General features: G+C 57.0%; 1 protein-coding gene across 5 annotated transcripts in view; it reads right to left on the reverse strand.

Moving 5' to 3' along the window:
* SBNO2 (strawberry notch homolog 2) overlaps nucleotides 1-23,892 on the reverse strand; it is a 48,745-nt gene that overhangs the window by 19,772 nt on the left and 5,081 nt on the right. For 2 of the 5 annotated variants that reach the window (XM_019657257.1, XM_019657255.1), the window contains exons 2-4: nucleotides 16,136-16,327; nucleotides 11,188-11,261; nucleotides 10,466-10,574 (exon numbers count right to left, since the gene is read on the reverse strand). In XM_019657257.1, coding sequence (XP_019512802.1) covers nucleotides 10,466-10,574; nucleotides 11,188-11,261; nucleotides 16,136-16,255 — 303 coding nt within the window. In that variant the 5' untranslated portion in view covers nucleotides 16,256-16,327. The other 3 variants (XM_019657256.1, XM_019657259.1, XM_019657258.1) reach the window with 3 other exon arrangements.

Consider the following 23,892-nt stretch of genomic DNA (forward strand, 5'->3'; position numbering starts at 1 on the left):
CTGCCTCCAGTGGGGGTCCCTCAATTCTCAGGCAAAGGGAGGAGGGGTCTCGTGTGTGTCACCACGGGTCAGGGGGTTGGGGCCCCCTAAGAGGTCCCCCAGCTCCACCTCCTGTGCAGAGTGGCAAGCTGGATAAGGGTAAGACGGGACCCCACCTGGTGGGCCACCCACCTGTCCACCTCTGTGGAGATCTGACTCCCAGCAGCCACCAGCAGACCTCCAAGACCACCCAAACCCAGAACTGCCCTCCCTGGACCCCCACCTGGAGCACTTGCTCCCAGGCTCCCAGGCCCCAACAATGCCCCTTCCATTGCAGCCCCCAAGTGGGGAGGGAGCCAGCTGGTCACCCTAACAGTTCTGGGGGACCAGGAGCGTGCAGGGTTACCTGTGGTTACTGTATCTGCAGCATTTCAGGGACTCCTGGCCCAGGTGAGGATCTGGCAGGACCTGGTAGAGCTGCCCACACAGCATTCCACCCCAGCCCAATGGGACAGGACTGGACGGTCCCCACCCAGACCTGGCTCTGGGCCTCCCCGGCGGGGCAGGGAGGGCGGGGGACTGGGGGGACTCAGCACCCCCTCCTGGCCGAAGCCGACTCCAGAAATACCCTTCAGATGGGTTCTCTCACCTGCCGGGGACCTGGGCTGGACAGCCGCCTGGGTCCATGGGGATCTGAGGAGGGATGGGACCCATTCCTACCTGTCCAATCACAGCCCATCCCAAACTGCGCCTGCTGAACCCTGGTAACTGATGGCTGTCCCGGGTCACCCAAGGTCTCTGGATGCTCCAGACCGGAGCAGGAACTGGAGGCACGCAGACACAGCCCCTCCCACCTCCCAAAAGCACTTTCGTTTTGAGGCGCCTTCCTGGCTGTCCCATGAGCCCCGCGTCCCCACCATCCCCACCACTTTCACTCGGGAAACTCCCTCAGAGTCAATGTCTGCTGTCAACAAAGCTGCCAGGAGGCTGAGAGGAGGAGGGGAGAGGGTCCCCGGGCCTGGGCGGTCCCGTCAGTCCTCACATCCCGTCCCAGTTTGCAGGTGGCCCGACCTGCCTGCCAGGTGGGAGGGGGCCAGGCCCGCCCCCACCCAGGGCCAAGCGGGTTACCTTGTTGAGCGCTGCAAACTGCAACCAGAACCGCAGCTGGGACATGGTGTGGCCACAGGCAGGTCCCCTGGAAGGTGCAGGAGCGCTCCCTCATGACCGCGGGTGCTGGGCGCAGATGGGCCTTCTCCCAGCCCAGCTGCATTTGCATGTTGGTTTAGTCACTGCTGGCGCCCACTTCCCCTAAGGCCGCTGACTTTCAGGAAATGATGCCTGCCTGGTAAGTCAGGGCGATTACTGGCAGTGCAGACAATTACTGTACAGAGCGGAATCCAGCCACAAACAGCTGTCAAGAATGCGCATGCCCTGGGGGCCCCTGGCACCCCTTCCCTGAGCACCTCATCCCCAGGAACCTGTCAGCCATGGCCAGGCCCCTCTGCTGGCAGCTCATTCGGATGATTTGCGGGGTGGGGGTGGGGGGAGGGCACAGGCTGGGACACCCAGGTAGCCCCTCCCAGCCCTGGCCTTGGTTTTCCCAGAACACTGGTGCACTGGGTTCTGTTCTACCTGACTCCCACCTCATTGGTAGACCTGGTAGGGACCCTCTGCTGAGCCTGAGTTACCCACAGCAGTGACTCTAAGGGGCACAGGTCCCCACGACACAGGAAGGAAACTGAGGCCCATCCCATGCCTCTGCAAACCACCACCCCACACCCTTGCAGGCCCAGCCCCCAGCCTCCAGCTCCTCAGCCTGGACACAGGTTCACGGGCCTTCACTAGCCATGCTGGAGCTGTCTTCAATGCTTCAAAGGCCCTAGGGCTGGATCCCCCCTGGAGCGCCTCCTCCTGGTCACCAGGGCCCACCCTGCTCCTCCTCTTCCAGCCTTGCCAAGGGTTCTGTCTGCCCCTAAAGCCCCTTTCCTGCCCCCCACCTGTCCCTGCCCCTCTCAACACAGCACGGAGGAGGGACCAGGCAGGGCTGGTGGGCAGGGGCTCATAAAGCTGGCAGGTTCAGTGGAGAACCACTGTGTTTTAGAACACCCCATATAGGCCCAGAGGAGGTAGATGGCCAAGGAGGGGCTGGGGCCACCCACCGTGTCAAGGAGGATGAGCAGTTGTGAGCCTACCCTCACAGCTCCTGCCCTGTCTTTCCCCCACAGCCGAGGGACAACACAAACCCCAACAATGGAGTGAGCTCTATGGAACACCCCACCGGGCCTCAGCCACCTCAGCCACCTTGAGCAGTAGAGAAAGTGTACATATGGCAACAAGGTCATACAATGATGCTCAACACCACCAGGCAACTGCAGGTCACAACCAGTGACACACATTGCACACCTGCAGAGCAGCTACACTCAGACGAGAGTGACAAGTGCTGGCGAGGATGTACAGGAATTGGAACCTCCAACATACACAGAAACATGCAGCAGGCATCTCTCCCTAATAGTCAGCAGTTCCTCCCAAGATAACTGTCACCACACGACCCTGCAGCACCCTGTAGGTGTCCACCGAGAGAAATAAAAACATGTCCACACAGAAACCTGCACACATGCGTCCACTGTGGCTCGCTTCACAATGGCCACAAGGTAGACAAAACTTATGTGTCATCCATGGACAAGTGTGGCCCATCCACACACTGGAGTATCACTCAGTTGTAAAAAGGAGGCGCTGACACTCACCACAGCATGGGAGGACCTTGAACAGACGGTGCTCAGTGAGAGAAGCCAGACACACAAGGCCACACAGTGTGTGATTCCACTTATGTGAAACGTCCAAAACAGGCATATCCACAGACAGGACGTGGGCTAGTGGTTGTCAGGGGCTGGGGAGGAGAGTGGGGGGTGATTGCTAATGGGGACAGGGTTTCTTTTGGGGGTGATGGAATGTTCTGTTATTAAATAGAGGTGATGAGTGCACAACCCTGTGAATATATTTAAAAAAGGTGAATTTTAAGGTTTGTAAATTCTGTCTCAATTTGAAAAAGAATTACTAGAAAACTGAAGTTAAAAAAGAACATCCTAAGTAGAAACACAAACTTTTTATTACCAGGTGTAACTAGCATGAAATTTGTCAAGTTGCCAGCGTAGTTTCTAAACTGACTTTCTGTCCCCAGTATCTTGTCACCAGATGGTTGGCTAATGGGAAGAAGTGACCCTGAGGATATGGGGAAGCCCAAGGTACAGCTGGATGTCCAAAGACAAGGAGGGGTTCCATCCTGGGAAAGTTGTCACCCAGTAGGCACCTTGCCACCTTGCCCACTCCAGCCTGTCCTGCCAATGGCCCTGCCACCCTGGTGGCCACAGGCTGTGGGTCCGCATCTGAACTGGCTGGGGGGTGAGGGAGCCTGCGTCAGGGTCCAGGCAGAGGCCCAGGTGGAGTGAAACAGGTGACCCGGGTGTGAGCGTGGGCAGGGCCATACCCGAGGACATGGATGGCAGTGGATCCTGTCCCATGAGCACGACTGGTCCCTGTCTGGCTGTGTCTGAGCTATGGGGCTACCCGGCTGGCGGGACCCTCTCTAGCCATCAGGCTGACCCTTTGTCATGTGGCCGGGCAGAGAGGCGGGTGTGGCCTAAGTGCCTCGGGTTTCTGGAGAATGCCCCCCGCCCTGCCGGTTCTGTTCTTGGGGTATCACCCCTTTGCCCTTCACACCTTCCCCGCCAGTTTCTCCTCATACACTTGAGGTCTCAGGCACTGTTGGCCTGTGCCACAGGTGGCCAGTCCATCCCCAAGTTACAGCCAAGGAAACTCACTGGGCAGATGGGTGGGGAGGGCACTGCAGGTATCCCTCAGGCACACCTCGCTACTAAAACATTCCTGCTGATGGCTGAATTGCATCCCCCAAAATGACAGGTTCGAGTCCTAACCTATTAATGGGTCCTTATTTGGAAATAGGGTCTTTGCAGATGAAATTAGCTAAGAAGAGGTCACACTGGAGTGGGGTGGCCCTAGTACAATGACTGGTGTCCTTATAAGAGGAAGATTTGGATACAGACACACAGGGAGAGGCCATGTAACCAAGGAGACAGACACTGGGGTGATGTAGCCACAAGCCCAGGGACACTAGAGCCCCCAGAGGCTGGAAGAGGCAGGAAGGACCCTCCCCTGGGGCCTTGGGAGGGAACAGAGCCTTCCAATACCTTGATCTTGGACTTTTGGCCCCAGAACTGTGAGGGTGTAAATATCTGGTTTTAAACCACCTGGCTTGTGCTGCTTTAGTGGGGTCCAGGATGCTCATACAGCTCCCTAGAAAGCTTTGCTCTGTCAGGCCATGGTTGTGGGTCGGCTGTCTCAGTAGCACACCACCCCAACTGCTTTCCAGCGCTGCAGTTAGGAGGGGCTGGACTCAGACCCAGGCTTCTGCAGGGTCCCCTCTAAGAAAATGTTTGTGGGGCAGTCCCCAGCCTCCCGGCCTCTCCCTCACCTCCTTGTCCCCTGGGGCCCAATGCCCCAACTCCCACAAGGTGACTGACCCCCTGGAGACAGGGCCATGGCCCTCAGTGCAGACCACGGAGGGGGGTTCCTGGCGCTGGCCCAGTGTGCACCAATGGACTCCTGTGAGAAGAAACCCTGCGCTCCAGTTCCCTTCTGGCAGATGACAGTAACTGCTGGGAACCCGCGCTGGCGGGTAGGCTCAGACCTCTGACCTGGTGAAATCCATTTGCAGCATGTGTGGTCGATGCTGCCTGCCCCTCATGAGCAGGGAGCTGCCAAGAGTTTGCAAAGCACTTTTCTGAATTGCGACCTCATCGTCGATTCCCAGAAGCCTGAGGCTGGCAGACACAGCATTCTCACTGGGTGGATGTGGGGTCCACCCAAGATGCTTGGAGGGACCCTCAGGGTGGATGCCGCCATGCTGACTATGTGAGCGGGTAAGCATATGGGAAAGAGCCCTCTCCGGAGTCTCGCCAAAATTTTAGGGGTCCAGGTGGCCTTGAGAGGAGGCATCAGGGGGTCTGGAATACTGGGTCACTCATCTCCACCCTGACCCTGCATGTCCCCAAATATGCCCCCAAATCAGAGTCACCCATGTTTGGAGCACACGTCCACACAAAGGCCTACACACAATGTCCACAGCACAATTCACAACGGCCAACAGGTGGACACAACCACCCATGGATAAACAGACAAACGATGTGTCCCATCCACACACTGGAGTGTCACTCAGCTGTGAAAAGGAGTGAGGCACTGACATTCGCCACAATGTGGATGGAACTTGAACACACGGTGCTCAGTGAGAGAAGCCAGACACACAAGGCCACACAGTGCGTGATTCCGTTTATGTGAAATGTCAAGAACAGGCACATCCAGGCAGGACGTGGGTTAGTGGTTGTCAGAGGCTGGGGAGGAGGTGGGGGTGACTGCTGATGGGGATGGGGTTTCTTTCGGGGTGGTGAACGTTCTGATAGAAGATTGAGATGATGATGGCACAACTCTGTGAATTTACTAAAAGCCACTGAATCGCATGATACGCAAATCCTATCTCAATTTAAAAATAAAGGATGGAAGAAATGCCAATGTCCATACCACCAATGCTTGGCACACCGCGTGTGGGAGACCCTTCATGAGGCCCCTTGAGCTGTTCAGGTCACCACCTGGGACATGGGGCCCAAACGGCTCAGTGCTAAGCGGCTGTCTAGGAGGCTGTCCATCAGGAGTGGGTGATCCAAGGGCCATGGTAAGGAAGACAGGGAGTGAGCCTGGGCCAGCCTGAGTGGCTGCAAGGGAGGAAGTGCTCCAAATGGTGACACAGAGGGACAGAGGAAGTCCCGAGCAGACACTCCCGGTGGCCAACACCACAGCATCTGCTCATAGCCCAGGAGCCCACGCCTATACAAAAAATGACCAGATATGTTAGGGGTGGGGGCAGCTCTCTCTACAGAACACCAGCTGATCAGTAGACCAGTGAGGACAATAATCTCCGACAGACACCATGGTCACAATGGTGGTAGCCAACACCCACCAGCGGATGAAACAGCCATCCCTGCCCCCACCACAAGGGGCCAGGACACCTACACAGCCTTGTGAGTCTCCTCCAGGATGAGAGGGATAAATGGCAGCTTGACAGTGGGCAGTGGAGGGACCTGGTGGACGCCACCCCAAGCAGGGGTCAAGGTCAACATCATTGGCAATGAGACGCATGGACAAAGGAGGACACGGCGTCGTCTGTGGGACTTCTGCCACGAATGCAGAGCCCCAGCCTCAGTGTGAGGCCCCAGGCAAACCCACACTCAGGGCCCCTCCACAGATGACCTGTGTCCTTCAGAGGCCTCAGTGCCCACCTGGCACTTGGTTCTATCAGCAGGGCTACACAAGGCTCATTTCTGCCCTGTGACACATGGGCCAAGGTTACGCAGGACGATGACATGTGGGAAGGTGGGTGAATGAGTGAGGGTGGCCGGAAATTCTTGGTACTGTTTTTACAAATCTGTCAATCTACAATATTTTAAAATTCATTTTGTTGTGAAAATCTTCATACATACAGAAACGCACTTCAGAGTTTAAATTTTCAGATAACCCTGGGTACACATGCCCCCCCACAGTAGAACCCAGGTCCCAGGCTCTGGGCAGGGCAGGATGATGGGGGCCACACCCAGCACAGCTGCCTCTGGGGAGCAGAGTCCCTGTAGGCTACAGGCATCCCGGGATCTATGAACTGGGGGCCCCATATGGAAGCATGGCCAATGCCTCCAATGGTCCTGGGCCTGGGACAGCTCATGTGCAGACTCAAGGGAGGGACCCAGTACCCCTGGAGTTCCATGATTCGGCCCAGGGGACAAGGGAAAAAGCAAAGATCTCAGACAGCAAAGACAGGGCCAAGACCAACCACAGGCCAGGGAACACAGGTCCCCACATAGTCCCTGGGGAGGTAGGGGCAGGATGCTGACCCCTTGGAACTGCTCCATGCCCCAAAGGGAAATCGGGAGAAGTAGTCTCCTTGCAGGTAACAGGAGTCACACAGCTCATCTCCTTTCTCTTTTTGCTTTGGCTGCCAGGAAACTTGGGGCTCAAGTTTAGTTATGAGACGATATGTCAAGCCCTGCGGATTTATATTCACTCCTTGTCCCCAGGCCAACTCTGCATTCTCTATTACAATTCCTTCTAATTCATACAACAGTAGGGGACACTTCTAGAGTGTTGCTCTCACTGCTGCAATAAATTACTGCGAACTTCCTGGCTTAAAATAACACACATTTATTACCTTATGATTCTGGAGGTCAGGAGTCCGACACAGGCCTCTTGAGGCTAAAACCAGGTGTGGGCAGGGCCAGTCCTTCCGGAAGCCCCAGGAAGAACGGTTTCCAGCCTTTTCCAGCTTCTAGAGGTGCCATGTCCCTGGCTCATGGCCCCTCCTCCATCGTCACAGCCAGCAGTGCAGCCTCTTCCATCTCTCTGACTCTGAGCCTCCTGCCTCCCTCTTATGAGGACCCTGTGATGACACTGGGCCCCCTGTAATCCAGGGTCATCCCCATCTCAGGGACCTTGACTTAATCTACCTGCAAAGTCCCTCTGCCACGAGAGGTGACATGTCCACAGATCCTGGGACTGGGATGAGGGCATCACTGGGGCTGTGTTCTAGTTCTAACCCACTCGCTCAGTGAAAAGTGAACATCCTTTCTTTGGGGCTTTTTTAGCTCCCATGTCCAGGGCCCTGAAACAAACTGTATGAACAGGTTTTTATGAGCCGGGTGCCAGAAGGGTCTGGAGAGCACTTGGCCTGGCCAGGGACTGACACAGAAAAGCCCTCAGCCCTACGCCTCTTCCAGGGGCCAGGACAGAGCAAAGGGTACCTCAGAGGGGAGGCTCCTGGGGCACCCAGGAAATCCAAGGTCATCGTTATCTCTGGGGCCTTGACTTAATCCCATCTGCAAAGTCTCTCTGCCATGTGAGGCAGACATGTCTGCAGGTCCTGGGACCAGAATAGGCACATCTTTAGGGCTGCCCGAGACAGGCACCATGGTGAAGCACTTAATCTGAGTCAGGAGCAGAGGGTGCCTGTAGTCAGCTTGGTGGGCCAGGACTGGGCTGTGAAGAGCATTGAATGCTAGGCTTGGTCTGGACTCTTTCCTGGCTCAGCCCACAGGCCCAGCGGTCACAGGGGAGGTACAGGAGCCTGACCGACAGGGCCTCAGGGCGCCCACCCTTGAGTGAACTCCTCTCACGTCTGTTGGATCCCACGCTCAGCACCAGGGTGAGATTTTGTTGGAAGGTCCCGCTGCTTTAAAAGGGAAATCGAGGTCCAAGATGCCACAGCAAGGGGCTGGGGGGTGGGCCACTGTGCGTCCAGCAGACGCTCAAACAACTGTGGGCAGACATGTGGACTATGGGTGCTGTGAGAGGGGCCTGAGGGGCTCTTGGCGGAGAAACCATGTGATTCTTAGCAGAGTCAGGGAGGAGGTGGGAGCCGAAAGCATCAGTGAGAGACAGCGACCCCTGGAGGGCGGCTGCAGGGGTCCGGAGGCTTCTGCGGGCCCTGGACTCTGCAGGCCTGTGCCTCAGTTTCCCCATCCGCATGGCAGGTGATGCCTCAGTTGGGGAAACAGTGTCAAGAGATAACAAGTATGCACGTGAAGTCATGTCCAGAATGTATGGAAAGTTAATCAAAGCTTCAAAGAGCTGAGCCAATTGTGGTGCCACCAGCCCTGTGGGATGAACCAACACCCAGAGAGGGGAGAGGCAAACAGGAGAGGGTCTCGGGCCCACAGCCAGGGCACCCTGGGAGGCCATGGGGCCTTCTCTGGACACCTGCACCTCCCTGGGCTAGGCAACAACAACTGCCAAACCAGAGCCCCAGGGTGTCCTTGTGAGCTGGAGGAAGAAACTGCAAATGTGTCTGGAAAGGCTGGTGGGCCATGTCCACGGGGGCCTATTATCTCTGTCACACTGCTGCCCTCACTCTGGTAAACTCGGGGCCCAGACAGCTTCTGTGGGGCTCTCAAGAGGCAGGTGAACCCTGCACTCCTATCTCTGTGAGACCCAGCCCCACTGTTTCCTAGGTGGTCACAAAGGGTCACTGGGGGGTGGCTTAAACAACAGACATGAGTGCTCCCACGGCCCTGGAGGGCAGATGTCCCCGAGTACTGTGTTACCCGTTCACTCCCCAAGGATCCAGGGGAGAGTCCTTCCCGCCTCTCCCAGTTCTAGGCATCCTTGGCTGTGGCAACAGGGCCCAGTCTCTGCCTCTGTGGTAACATGCCTTGTCCTATGTCTGTGTCTCCTCTTCTGTCGCTCTAGGGACTCATTGAGTTTAGGGCTGGCCGGGATAACCAGGGCCTTCTCACCTCCATGTTTAGCCGCTTCAGCAAAGAGCCTAGTTCCAAAGAGGCTCCGTTCTGAAGATCCAGGTGGATGTGGATTTTGGGGGACACTGGTGACCCCAGAACACACCCCTTGGTCTAGCTAGCTCTTTGCCCCAGTCCCGCTGTAGCCTGCAGTGTGGAGAATGGCTGGGCTCCGGCGGGTGTGAGCCTGTCTGGGTTGCAGGCAAGTTCAGTGGGTTTAAACTGGCTGTTTTGTGCCACGTTCTTGCATAGCCTTTCACCTGGTAGGCCCCAATGCCCCCACTTCACAGGGGGACACCAAGACAGGGAAGCTGAACACCTGCTACCCCCTCACTCCCTGATGGGGCTCAGAGCTGTCCCACCTGGACAGTTCCCAAACTGTGTACTGAGGCACCCCGCCACAGAGAACCCGCTTGGCTGGAGGTATTTGGAATTTCCAAGGGCAACAGCACCGAGGTTCCAGGACCCCCAGCAATTGTGTTAAAGCGAAGGCGCCAGCATTCTGTTTTCAAGGACTGCCATGAGGAAACCCGGGCACAATGCCAAAACCCAGAGGGTGAGGCCACAAGGGCAGGCACCACCTGATTACAGCGGGCTAAGCCGCTCCGTGTCCCCCGAGAATGGATCACACATTCTCTCTTCCTTCAACTAGTGTGGGTCACGTTTTCAAATGGCTGCTGGGTTTGGGGACACAGACACTCTCTGATGGGCATTGCTCTGACGTGGGGGCATGGACACCAGGTACACTCCCAGAGATACTAGGATGCCCAACCGAATGAGCTTGGGGCCTCCTCCAGGAGAGAGATGCTGAGGTTGAGGAAAGTGAAACAGGTGCTCTGAGAGGCCGCCCCCGCAACCACACAATGGTGTGAGACGGAATGATGGGGACATGGGGACAGCCCCCATCCTTCCTTACATGACCTCCAACCCAACTCTCCACTGCAGTGAAGTCGCCTCCCACAAATTGGATTGGCAGGGCCAAGATTCAGGCTGGCGAGCTGAGGAGAACCACGGTTCCCCAGAACAAGCCATGTCTTCACGTGGTCTGTGGGTCAGCCGAGGTTCTCAGTGCCACCCTGGGACAAAGCAGGGTCCTATGTGCGTGCAGATACTGGGCCCCAGGGGCTGAAGTCTCCTACCTGAGGAAAGTCGCTCTTTGGCAGGAAGCTGGGGGTGGCAGCCGTGTGGCCATAGCTGGTGTCTGTACAGGGCTGGTCCAGGAGGAAGGAGGTGGAGTTCATAAACTGGCTGGAGGGACACAGGGAAGAAGGTGAGTTGTCGGGTGTGGCAGAGGCACTGCTCTCCTACCCCACGTGCAGGTCACCACCCACAGAAGGAACTCTGACCTCTCGGAAACTCAGCTCGGAGGAGGGAACCATAGGCCCACATCTCAGGATATGGTGCCACGGAAAAAAGAGACTGCGGCTACACGTGTTTCCAGGCCCTGTACATGGGCCATTCCTTTGTCTGGTTCCAAGCCTGCTTCCCTGCAAACTCCTATTTACCCTACAAAACCCAGATCCCTCTGTAGGAAGGTATCCTCCTGGCTCCTTTCATCCCCCAGAGTTTCTGGACTCCCTCACCCAGTGTCAGCCCTACCTGGCCCGTTGTCCTCACTATCTCTGTCCTTTATCCAGCCAGTTTTTCACTAAGACGGATCACAGCTGGTCAGTCTCAGCTGCCTCTGAGCGGCCAGGGCTAAGCCCATAGCCCCCTCAGCACGATGCTGAAGCCACCCCAGTTGCGAGCTCTAGTTTTGTTGAACCCATGACTGCAGAACTGGAAGTGGAATGAAGTCCCCGAGGTGGTGTGGCCACAGGACGTGGTGGGGCTGGCTCAGAACCCAGGCTGAGGCACTTACTGGCTTTCGCTGGAGAAGGCTGGATACGGCGTGGGTGGGAAGGTACTCCACCACGGGTAGTGGAGCACAGCACTCTGCAACAGAGCAAGTGGTCAGAAGCGGGTAGGTGATGGGTGGGCAGGGAAAGGAGGAGAGGGGTGAGGGAAGGGGAGGGGAGAGGAGGGTCCCAGCGGTCCAGAGCCAGGGGCTCCACTGTCCAGGTATGATCCCCTCCTCTGACTCCCAGCTGGGTCACCTGGGAGTCACTTAACTCTGTGCCTGTTTCCCACATATATGGGAGAACCCACCGAGGGGGTTAAAATGAAGATGAAGGTATTGATTAATACATGTGCAAGGCTTGGGACGGGATGGGAAAGGATAGGTGGCCTCATGTGATCCCAGAGTCCCCAGAGGCCTGGGGAGCCCAGACTGCTAACCACCCAAGGTTCTGACACCCATGCCTGGGGCCCAGGAACCTGCATTTCCCAAGGACTCAGGTTCTGATGACCCACGACCCTACTTGGAGGCCTCCCACCCCCTATTCTACAAAGTACAGGATGAGACCAAATGCAGAGCAAGATGGTGTTAGTCTCTGCAGGGCCAGACCCATGAGGGAAACGTGCAGCCTGCCGGGGAGAGAGGACTTCTCAGAGGGATAAAGGCCAAGGCCAGGGCCTCCAACCAGCACCATGGACTGGCCCCCGCCTTAGCCAGGCCCTCATGGCCCAACCCCTCCGAGGCAGGTCGGGAGGCCACCCTTCCTATAGTTCCCATGGGCCAAGGGGGCTCCTGGCATCAGCCAACCCTGTCTGGCCTGAGAGCACAGCATGGGCAAGGATTCCCCTTTGGGGAATGCTTTGGGAAATGCCAATGGGTAGCTGAAAGGGTTAGCCTGAGGTAAGTGGGGGCATGAAGGACCTGCACTGGAATTTGACAGGACCAGGTTGGGGGTATGAAAACGTGGACACTCTAGCCCCTCTGTAGAATGGGGGTGGCATGCCCCACCCTGACACACAGGCCCACTCAGCAAGGGTCCCAGGAGTTCCTACCCCTAAAACAGGCCGCAGCCCCACTAGCAATGTGACCCATGCGGGACTCCATCAGGGAGGTCTCTGGGGAGAGGCCTACTGGCTACGATCACTGTTCTCACTTGTCCCAGCTGGACGGTGAGTCTGGGGAGGAAGTCCAGAGGTTGGCAGCCTTCCCCTTCCTCCCCTGCCCCAGCCCATGCAGGTCCTGCCCTCAGTAAGGCCACTGGGTGCAACTCCCCAGGCTGCCACATCCTCCCTCTCAGAGATCCTAACCCAGAGCTGGGAGGAACCAGCCTACATGTGCTCCAGCCTCCACTAGCTGGAGCCACCTCAGTGTCCTGCTCCTTTGACCCCACTGTGCCAAGGGGAGGAGCCAGCTGTGACTTCCCACCACTGCGTCCCATCCCTGCCCCTCACAGGTCCTGCCAGCATCACGATGCCCAGCTCTAGAGAACCAGCACACAAGGAAGAAGGGGAGAGAGAGACACGTTGAGACTGGCAGAGATCCCAGGTGGCCGTGCCTATCAGTTTTTGCACAGGATGCAAAATATAAAAAATCAAAATAGTTGGGGGAAAAAACAAGCACAGGGCCTCTCTCCCCAGCATAAAAGCAGCGGCATGAATACTCTTATAAGGACTTTGCTGTGGAAGCCTCTGGAAGGAAGCTGTGCCCCTGTGGCTTGGAGAGAATGGTGGGGTCTCCCCAGGGCCCTGGTCCAGGATTACTTCTCTGCTCTAGCCCATCTGAAAAGAAAAATCCAGCTCCAGAGAGGGATGTGAACTTCCCAAGGCCACGGGTTCTTCCAGAACATTCTGAATCCAGATTGCACTCAGCTTCCTTCATTGAATTAGCATAAATAGTTTTGGGGGCATGTGATAGCGCCCTGGGCCAGGGGGAGTCCAGGGGGTGGGTATCTACACTATGGGCCCACAAGGGGTGCAGCCAGTCAGAGGGTTGTGGAGGGCTCCAGGATGAGGAGGTCCTTCACTTACCTGACATTCTGTGCCCTCATGGAACTCCCAGGCCAGGGGACACCCCCCTCCCCCAGGTCCTCAAAGACTCAGTTGGGGAGGCAGGATGATGGGGTCACTTGTGGCTTTGTCTACCCAGCACTCCAACCCCCTCCCCCAGCACGTGTCTCTAATCAAGAACTGTGAGGCGGCCAATCAAGGACACCCCAGTGCCATCCCACAGAGGTAGCAGCACACGGTCAATCAGAGGCTCCCTAGAAATTTTCCACTTGAAGCCAGAGGGTGTGACTCCGCCTTCAGACGGCAGGCCCCTGGGATGTGATTGGCCCCAGAGATGAACACATGGCTCTGGCCAGCCAATCAGAGCCTGCCTGGGGATTCTCCACCTGGAGAAAGAGGCTGGCCCTCTCCCGGGGAGGGGCAGGCCCTGGCTCATTAGCCGGAAACTACCCAGGCTACCTGTAAGCTGATGTAGGAAGATGACACTCCTGCTAAGGCAGCAAATAAAATACAGGATATCTGGTGAAACTGGAATTTCTGATAAACAACAAATAATCTGTAGTGTAAATATTGCAGAGGATACATATACTAAAAAATTATTTGTGTTTATGTGAAACTTAAATCTCACTGGACAGCTGTGTTTTTATTTGCTAAATATGGCCACTTTAGTGACACCAAAAGTCCTGAGGCCAGCTGCACTCCTATCAGCTCCCCGACTCCTCCTCCTGAGCTCAGTTCCACCTAGCCAGGACACAGGAGAGGTAAGGCATGTGTTGCCCACACCAACCCGCGCACACTCACAGTCTGAATGAGTTACAGAGTCTGCCAGTCACTCCTAGGCCAGGCCTGGTGTGACCTGAGGTGCAACCTCCATAACGGTTCCCCTACAGGAACAGGCTGGGTACATGAGCAGTCTAGCCTCAGTTAGCATGGAGCCCGCTCTGCCAGGATCCAACTGCTCAGAGCCAAAGCCAGGGCTTGACTGGCACCTCCCTTGCACCAGGGTCCCTATCATGGCCCAATGTCCCTCTGTGATTCCAGTTTCTGAGCCCCTTGGGTCCCCACGGGCTATCCAGGCAGAGCTCACGTCCTGGTCCTTGGCCGGCTTCCTAGGTCACCATAAAGGGAACATGGCAAGAGCACATTTCCTGCGGAACAGCTCCGTCCTCAGTCACCCGCCTGGTGGGTGTCCTGACCCAGGAATTATATTCCAGAAACAGCCCAGGGATGACGAGTCCACGAGAGAGAGGAAAGCACAGTGAGGAAAGAACAGCATGCTATTTATAGTAGCGGAAAACTGGAGCCGCCCCAAGGGCCCAACACTAGCAAATTATGGGATGCTGAGGAGGAATCCTGTTCATTACAAGAACGGCAAGCGCACTTTGAGCCTGTGAAATGGTTGCAATGGGACCCCAGGAAAAAAAACACACTGCCATGCAAGGATGGCGGTGGGGACCAGAAGGGGATGGGAAGTCAGCGGCCATAAGCAGAAACTTAGAAAGAGGCAGGGGACATGTGGACACAGCTTCAACAGGAAGGGGAGAGGAGGCTGGTGTGGCTCACAGCAGTGCCTGGACCCGGCTGGAGGCGCTGGACATCAGCCAGCCTTTGAGTCACGGATGGTATTGCAGTCCTGATTCACTGTTGTCCCCCCAGTGTTTAAGGCTGACATTGGAAGCTGGTATTAGGTGCCCTGTCACGTTAGGACACCACATGGGCACAGCTAGGCACAGAGGGAATTTAGAGTCTGTGCCCTCCCAGCCCTTTCCGACACTCTGGTTAATGGCGGCTTCTGGTGGTTTCAGGCATTCGACCCTGACCCGGTGGCGCATTTCCCAGCTCCTCTGAGCCCTGAGCTTAATCCTCGTTCCCTCGGCCCACCCCGCCTTTCACCCGTCCCTGATGCTCCCCAGGCTGTTCTATGGTGCCCAGTACCCCACCTGCTCTTCCCCCCCTCCCCAACCCCTGCAGCTCCAGTCTCCCCACCAAAAAACACAGTTTTTCTTTCTACAGTGGAAGACTCCCACTTTTGCCCAGGAAAGGAGGCACCAGGCCTGACTCACTTGAGCATCTGGGCCCTTCTCTTCGTAGGGCGTCTTGTGCCTGTGACATGAGGAGCCAGCCAGCACTTGTGGTGGCTTTGTTATTTGTGACTTATTACAGTTGTCAAAACTTGGGCGCCAACAAGATGCCCTCCAGAGTAGTGCACAAACTGGTCCATCGGATGATGGAAGGTTACTCAGCACTAAAGAGAATGGGCTATCGAGCCACAAGAAGACATGAAGGAGCCATAAGTACTTATTACTGAGTGAAGGGAGCCAGTCTGAAAGGCTACACATTGTATGGTTCCAACCACAGGACATTCTGGAAAACGCAAAACTGTGGAGACAGGAAAAGGATCTGTGGGTGCTGGGGGAGGGGTACATGGAGGTACAGAGGGTTTTAGGGCAGTGACACTACTCTGATGACGCTGTGATGGTGGGCTGTGTCACTGTACATTTGCCCAAACCCACGAGCATCCAACACCAAGACAGAGCCCTGCTGTCCACCGTGGACTTTAGTTAATAACAACATATTGATATGGGTTCATCCGCTATAACAATGTAGCTCACTCAGTAATGCAAGATGTTGATAACTGGAAAGTGGGGGTGCAGGCACATGAAAACTTGCTATCTAATTTTCCTACAAATCCAAAACTACTTAAGAAATAAAATCTATTAAACTACAAAGAAAAAAATATTGAAGAAAAATAAACAACCATGACCCGTCACAGGGGTTCCAGCCCTCAAAGTCCCAAAGGTACACTCAAAGGTGAAGGCAGCAGTCAGGCCAAAGCAGCTCCCCAAGGGCCAGTCGTGGCCTTTGAAAAAGAAACCTAGTGGCTCACATTTGAGGAACTCGGTGGCACACAGGACCACCATGGACAGTGTCCCACCCCAAGGCCAACCCTGGGGGACTGGGCTCACCTGGACGCTGGAACCGCACAGCGGGCTCTGCAGGGGCGGCGGGCTATATAGGATGCTGCCAGCTGGCGGGGACTCGTGCTGTGGGAACTCCCCGTCCATGGCAGGCCCCACTGCCAGCATTGGGTGACTCCTTGACCCAGGCCGCAAGGGCGTCTATCTGGGCTTCTTGCTCCGAGGTAGAGGCATCATGACCTGGGGAGAGACATGGAAGGTCCTGAAGTCACACTCTAACCCCAACAAGCAAAGAACCCCTCCCTCGGGACAAGAGACAGTGGGCGAAGGGCAGCGGCAGTGCTTGCACAGAGGGATTGAAGTCAGGGCACTCCCCCCAGGCTCTGCCTCAGCTGGCAGGACCCCATGGGCCACATCCCACATCCACTCCAACCCTGACTGCCCCACCTCAATGGGGGGTATAAGCTGAGGCTCCCCCCAGACCACAATGCTGTTGGGGGACTTCTCGGTTCCTAGCCTCTTCCTAGGGCTGTGTCGAGGAAGGGGGATCCCTCAGCCTCCAGACCAGGACCCCCATTCTGTCTCCATGCTCCAAGCCCATACAAGGTCCTACTCATTGCCCAGCCACCCCCTCCAGGGGACACTGGTCCTGGACCTCTGAGATGAGGGCAGCCCCTTCAGTGTGGTCAGCCACCCCCACCTCATTTCCTTCCTGCTGCATCTCAGGTGGTCTCACCCACAGAATAAGGAATAACGAGGGCCCCGGCGAGGTGGGAGTGGGGGGGGTGCTCCTGACATGCACAAAGACAGCAATGAGCTCTGGGACCCTGGTGCGAGTAGCAGGGCTGAAAGGTGACCCCCGGGCACCTGGCTTTGTGACCAGTGCATCTGGTTGGGAGACAGAGTCCAACTGGCCAGCACCTCCAAGCTGGGGTGCCCACTGGGGTCATGGGTCAGTCCTGTCCCTGTGCAGCCCGGAGACGCTTGCCAGAGAGTCTCTGAGTGGGGCAGGGCCAAGCTAAGCCAGGAAGAGACTCCTGACCTGGTTCAGGGGAAGGACACACAGTGCATACCCGGCTGGCAAAAGCCACAGGGGCCGACTCCTGCCACCCATGACTTCCATTTGCCCTGTGACCTCTGATCAAGGCCCCCTACCCTGGACCCCACCTCTCACGGCTGTGAGTAGGGACAGCAGGCTGGCCAGCATGTTCATCCAGGGACATTAATCACCCAGGGAGGCGGGAAGGGGAGGCAGCCGCCACTCCCAGCCAAGCCCTGAATGAAGAAATCCTCCGGACTTCCAGTAATCACAGTCGCACAGGGCAGCTTGTGCAATCCCGAGAGGTGGAGGGTGTGCCTTCACCCCTCGTCCTTCAGCCCCACTCCGCTGTAGCCTCCGCCTGCCAGTCTGCTCCAGTTTTTGGGCTGGTGCCTGCTGGCGGAACGCCACTTCCCACAGCCCCTACTAGAGCCTGGGGTGTGCCAGCCACCTCCTGCCTGTGCCCTCCAGGTTCCCAAAGACCAGGACCAGGGAGACACAGGCTTAGAGGTTGAAAGGGGAAGACCCTGGGGTCACCCATGATGAGTGCATGACTATTCCGAGATTGGGGTCTTGGCCAGTCCTTATGAAGATTCTGGGGTCAGGCTAACAGGGTCAGAGATTCTAACGGCTGGATACCTGGCCAGCTCAGGGCACTGTAGCTCCTCGGGCCTCCACTTGCTCATCTGGAGAATGGGTTGGTCGGGCCCTCCCCAGAGCCTGGAGCCTCTGCAACTCAGTGGTCACTTAACTGAGAGCTGCCTTCCTCAAGGCCCTAGGAAGCGCCTTGATTCATGGACACCCCTTGAGGGAGGTCTGCCCCCAACATCTGGGACAGGAAGCAGGCAGGAACCACCTGTACTCAACAGAGAAAGCTCCTGGAGCTGACCAGGGCACTGGCCGGCTCGCTCTCATCCCTTCTGTACAGTGAGTGCTCAGGACCTGTCCCTGCCCAAGACCCCTCCACCCCATAAACCCCTCCCTGCCACGGCTCCCCTCTTTGGGCAGCCACATCCCAGGGCAAAGCCAACCCCGTCTCACACCAGGTAATTCTCAGCTGTGGCCATGGAGCCCAGCTGCTCCCTTGGAAAGCACCATCCAGAGCCCACAGCCTTACGACCATGAGGGACACCATGGGTGGCTCCCAGGACCCCCTGGACCATCCTCAGGGTGTGCTGTGCCTAAGGGATCCCACAGCAGCAGGCCCAGCCCTGTGCTTGCCCCTCGTCCATGTCTCTCCAGCCTGCATGGCCCGCTCCTGCCCTCTCCAGAGCCCCGGAGGCCCATCCCAGGAACCGGAGTCAGCCGTGTCCACAAACACCTGTGGAACCTATTCTGAGTGGCAGCTCCAGAAGGCTTGGGCACTGTGTCCTCACCCTCTGTCCAGGCATCACTTTCCTTCAAAGAAAGGTTTGTCACCTGTGGGGATAGCTCAAGATCTGGCTGAGGGCTAAGGCCTGGGGGGTTAAGACATGGGGGAGTGGGAGGCTGTGCTTTGGGGACCCCAGAAAGCTTCTCTGACCAAGCAGACCATTCAGACCTCAATCTGGGAGTATGAGGAGGGGAGCAATATGGCCATGTGACAAGGCAGCCATTGGGCTTAGGGCAGACGGAACACATGGTGGGCGGGAGTGTAAAGTGGTGCGGGCGCTTGGAGGTCAGCAGTTCCTCAAACGATTACACAGAGTCACCAAAGAGCCAGCAATTCTGCTCCTAGGTGTCCACCCAGGAGAAATGAAGACTTGTCCACCCAGGAAAAATGAAAACCTGTACCCAGAAGTCCACAACATCACAATTCACAACAGCCAAAAAGTGGAAACAACCAAGCGTCCATAGGCTGCATGAACACACACACACACACACACACACCATGGCCCATCCACACATTGGAGTGTCACCTGGCCATGAAAAGGAGGGAGGTGCTGACACTCGCCACAAAGTGGATGGACCTTGAATACACCGTGGGTGCCCAGTGAGAGAAGCCAGACACACAAGGCCACACAGTGTGTGATTCCATTTATGTGAAATGTCCACACAGACACATCCACAAATAGGAGGTGGTTCAGGGGCTGGGAAGGAGGGGTGGACACTGTACCCACCGCCATCCTCACCTCCAGAGGCCACCCCTACAGTGCCCCCTTCCTCTGATGCCCAGGTCCAGTATCAACTGTCGCTGCCTTGGAGACTCTACAGCCTCAGGCTTCCTGCTCCCCCATCTTCCCCAAACACAGCCTGTCCCATCCCCTCACTTTCTGGTCTCTGCTGACCCACCCCACAGCCCTGAGCTCTGGGCCTTGCCCTCAGCCCCCAAGCTCCAAAGCGTGAATGTGCCTCATCCCTGGGAACTCCCAGCTGCCCCAGAATGACCTCAGAAGGCACCGGGCAGATTCTCAGGGCCAAAGGTCAGAGTGCCAGAGCAGTGGGCCTGGTATTTATAGACCCAAGCCTCATGACAGGTGAAGTGTGGGTGCTCTCCGCAGGGAGGGGCCTGCAGTCACCATCGTGGTTTATGTTAACAGGATTTCCTTTTGAGATCAGGTTTTCAAATGAATCATCGTAGAAGACAAAGATCAAGAACCAGTGGCCCAGAAAAGCCACTGGGGGTGGAAGGTGGGAAGAGGCTGAGATCTAGGAAAGCCTGACCCCCAGAGCATGCCCTGGCCTCCATGCTGAGCCTGCATGGCCCTGTCATCTTGGCTGGACCTCATCACGGAGCTGGTGCCCCCAGGACAAGCCGAGGGTCTCACCCCACACTGAGCTGTCAGCTCAGCCCTCAAACACTGAGATGGCTGCCTGGACCCTCCAACTGGTGGTGCCTGGACCCCTCTGGCAACTTGTTACCTCATCCGTGCCCTGCCAAGCCAGGACAAGGCTGTCCCCACAGAACCATGACTCCAGGCAGCAGGGACCTGAGGGACCTGCTGACCTCCCACGGGATGCAGGATGGCAGCCCCTTCCCTCAGACTCCAAATGACGGCCCTGGGACCCAGACAGGACGGAGCGGGGACTGGCCGAGGCTCCACAAGGCTCAGCTATTAGGGCAGAGGCCCTGGTGATTCCAGAGGCCTGGTCGGACCTGACTTGGCTAACTGGGACTGTCTGGGAGGAGGGCCATCCATGGAGTCTGCAGAGCTGTGGGTGGGCAGCTTCCTTCTCATCCCATGGGTCAGGGTCAGTCTGGGGTCAGTCCCCAGTGGGGGACCCAAAAAGGGACAGGCTGCTCTGTTCCTAGATGGAGCTGCCCAGCTGCGACTAGACATGAAGTTGGGGGCAGACACAGACAGGCATGGGTAAAGGGGCCCAGCCAACAACGCTCAGTGTGGGGTGAGACCCTTGGCTTGTCCTGAAGGCACCAACCCCACACTGAGCTCCTGCCTGGGCTCACAGACACAGTTCAGCTCTCCCAGGACCCCTAATAGGGCATGTGGCCCAATAGGCCACTCACCTCCGTGAGTGGGCTGCCCCAAGGACAAAAGGAAGTGGGGGGGAGATGGGGGGAGTCTGAGGGACACGGCGGCTCTTTCCTTCCCTAAAGTCTCAGGAGCTCATTGCTCACCTATTGAACGCTGAGCTGAGGCCAGGGTGAACTCGGGTGGGAGGCACAGGGAGAAGGCAGGAAAAGGGGGACACGGTCACAGAGTGAGACCCCAGCACCCAAGAGTCAGTAGGGGACTGGATGCCAGCTGGTGAATGATGGTGGGGTTGCAGATTTGTAGAAGGCCCCATGGTGCAGGGGGAAGCAGTGGGACAGATGAGGTATAATGGGGCAACCAGTCCCCCATACTCACATCCACTGGGAACCTGTGAACAGGTCCTCATTAGGAAATAGGGTCTTTGTAGATGAAATTTGTTAGGATGGGGTCATGCTAGAACACAGTGGGCTTAATGCACAAACTGGTGTCTTTGTAAGAGAAGGATTAGGATTAGGATTAGGATATATGGTGAGAGAGAAGTCACATGAAAACAGAGACAGAGATGGGGTACTGCAGCCACAAGCCCAGAGACCCAGGAGTCTCAAAAGTTGGAAGAGGCAGGAAGGACTCTCCCTGGGGCCCTCAGAGTGAGCATAGCCCTGTGACACCTTGATCTCGGACGTATGGCCTCTGAAGAGCACAAATCTCTGAGGTTTAAGTTGCCCATGGTCAGTTACATGGCCGCCCCAGGACACTAGGACAGGAGGCGGCGGCAAAATCCAGCTGGAGCCACTCTGACCCTCGGCCCGAATCTCAGTGATGCCTTGTGGCTGGGAGCAAGGGTGACAGTGCCAGACTGGCATCAAGCATGTGACATCGGATTTCTACAGAGTCCCCACAAGACGTCTGGATTGTGGCAGCTCTGGGATGCCAAAGACGGCAGGGGCCTGGCCCCGTGCACAGACAGGTGGGCGGGTGGGGGGTGGGGGAGCATCTGTCTTGGACAAGGAGGACGAATTGGGCCACTCGGAAGCCCCACCTGAAGGCCAGGGTCGAACCTCCAGTTCTGCTCTCAAGGTGGTGAAAGGTGTCCTGCAAGATCCCATGTCCCATGCAGGTTTCCCACCTGGCTAAGCTCAGGCACTTCATGCAGAGGGAGTGTCTGAACTGACACAGCCTGTCCTACTGGGTATGAAGCCCCCATGTTCCACACTCCAGGCCAAGGCACTAGGTGACCGCCCCACCCAGCAAGATGATCCCACAGTTTCTCCAAAGAGCCGAGCTCGGGGATGGCTCAGCTGACACCCCGGCCCTGGCACCATCAATACCTGGCCGAATGGAGGACGAGTAAGCAGTGAACAGAGGAGGCCCTGGCAGGGGTGTGGCTGTACAGCCTGTCACTCCAGGCTGATCCCTAAGAGCAAAAGCAGCAGAGCTTGACCACGTGGGGGCCAGCAACATAGCACATGCACGGTGACCCTACGCCACCCCAGGACATTGCTGTTGGCCTGGGTGCCCAGCTCAGGGATAAGCACATGCCTGAGGATAGACCCAGTGGGCAAAGCATGCAGCTATGGTGATGCTCTGCCCCCACCCCCAGCCAAACACACACTCCAACAGCCAGCCAGCCAGCCAGCCGTCAGGAGAAACTGCACCTGGGAAAGCAAAACCGAGCCCATATTTGAAGAGTGGTATTTGAGGGCGAAACAAACACATATGCAGCAATGGAGGCCTCAGGCTGGTCTCCAGAGGCACCGATTCTGAGTCACCTGTGGCTAGCTGTCTCTGGCCAATGCATCTGCTGACCACAGGTCTACAGACCCATCTACTTGTCCAGGACAGACCAGGTAGCCAGGCAGTGGCCACCATGATAACCCCACGTGGAGTGAGGCCAAAGGGCAATGCTCCGACAGCCATTTGGTGTGGTGGGTGCCCTACACAGCAGCTCAGACAGCAGGGTTAGGATCTGAGTTCACAAGGACATGGCATGGTCCTGCAGCCTTCAGCAGGAGGCGTCTTCCGTGAGGCTTCCTCTTCTGGGAAGTGTCTGCTCAGGTCCTGTGCTTACCTGTGGTCTTTAAAAGGCTCTAGGCACACTGAGCTTGTGGTCTCTAATCCCCAGGTCTTCTTCCCCTGAGCAAATGTTAAGCCAAATCCCACTGGCCCCGACTTCTTGGTCCTTCGACACTGATGTGCACAGACTGTCCAGGCTCCAGGCAGAGGGTGGATTGTCCCTCCTGGCACTTGCTGCCATCCCTGTCTGATATCAGGCGTGCCTCAGGCCATCCAGCATGCCAGGTCTCTCCACCCAGCCCCTCCGAGAGCCCCAAGGGGGACAGCAGCTAGTGCTGCCCACAGCCAGGTCATACTAATCCTAGATGAGTGGCCTGATCAGTCAGCACCCGCCTTGGGCTCCTTCGACACAGCTTGATGCCAAGATCATTACAAGGGACCTTTGCCCCAGCCTGAAGGGCACTGGTGTCCCAAAGGAGGAGGAGCCCCCTCCTGGCTTCAGGCTGGGCTCGGGGACAGTGACCTTGCTTGAGAGACACCTGCACTGGGCTAGACCCTGTGCCCCTCTCTGGAAAGAAGGCAGAGGCCCCTAAATTGCAGTAGCAGGAGCCCCAGGAACTGCCAACGGAGACTGGTCCTGTTTCTCCTTCTGCTGTGACGAGTGACCACAACTTGGTAGCTTAAAACAGTACACGTGGGTCCTCTAGCCTGCGGTGGGAAATCCAGGCCAGCCTGCAGCCTCAGCCTCAGGGCTCCCAGGCTAGGATCTGTGCTGCACCCTCTGGGGAGAATCCAGTTCTGGGCTCAGGCAGCTGCCTCATGGCCGGGGGCTGTCTGCGCACAGTGGTAGGCAGAGACTGGGTCTCAGCTTCTGGAGGCCACCTGCCTGTGTTCCAGTCACATGCTGACCCCTTCTTCACAGCCAGCAACAGCATACATGCCTCTTCAAGCTTCAAGTCTCCCGCTCCCCTCCAGCCTCCAGGACAGAAAGTTCTTTGCTTATGACAAGGCCCCGCACAGTAACAGGCTCTAGGGAGGCAGGCTCTGCTCCCTGCAGGCACTTGGAGCAGTGAAGCCCACGTGGCCCCTCTCCTGGGAGCCTCCCCAGGGCCAGCAGAGGGGCCAGGCAGTAGGGGGCCGACTGGTGCAGGAATGCAGCCCAGGCTTCCAGACGGGCTGGTTTTTCAAGAGAAGGAGCAGGTCTGGATTTGGGGGTGGCAGCCCCTGATTTCTCAAAGCTGGCAGTCCAGGCCTCACACCCAGCCTGGCCTGTGGGGCGCCTTCCTCCGCATGCACAGAGCCACCCAGCCCTCCTGTTACCACCCAGGAACTCCAAAAGC

Source organism: Hipposideros armiger, unplaced genomic scaffold, assembly GCF_001890085.2.
Source record: "Hipposideros armiger isolate ML-2016 unplaced genomic scaffold, ASM189008v1 scaffold_275, whole genome shotgun sequence".
Classification (NCBI taxonomy): domain Eukaryota; kingdom Metazoa; phylum Chordata; class Mammalia; order Chiroptera; family Hipposideridae; genus Hipposideros; species Hipposideros armiger.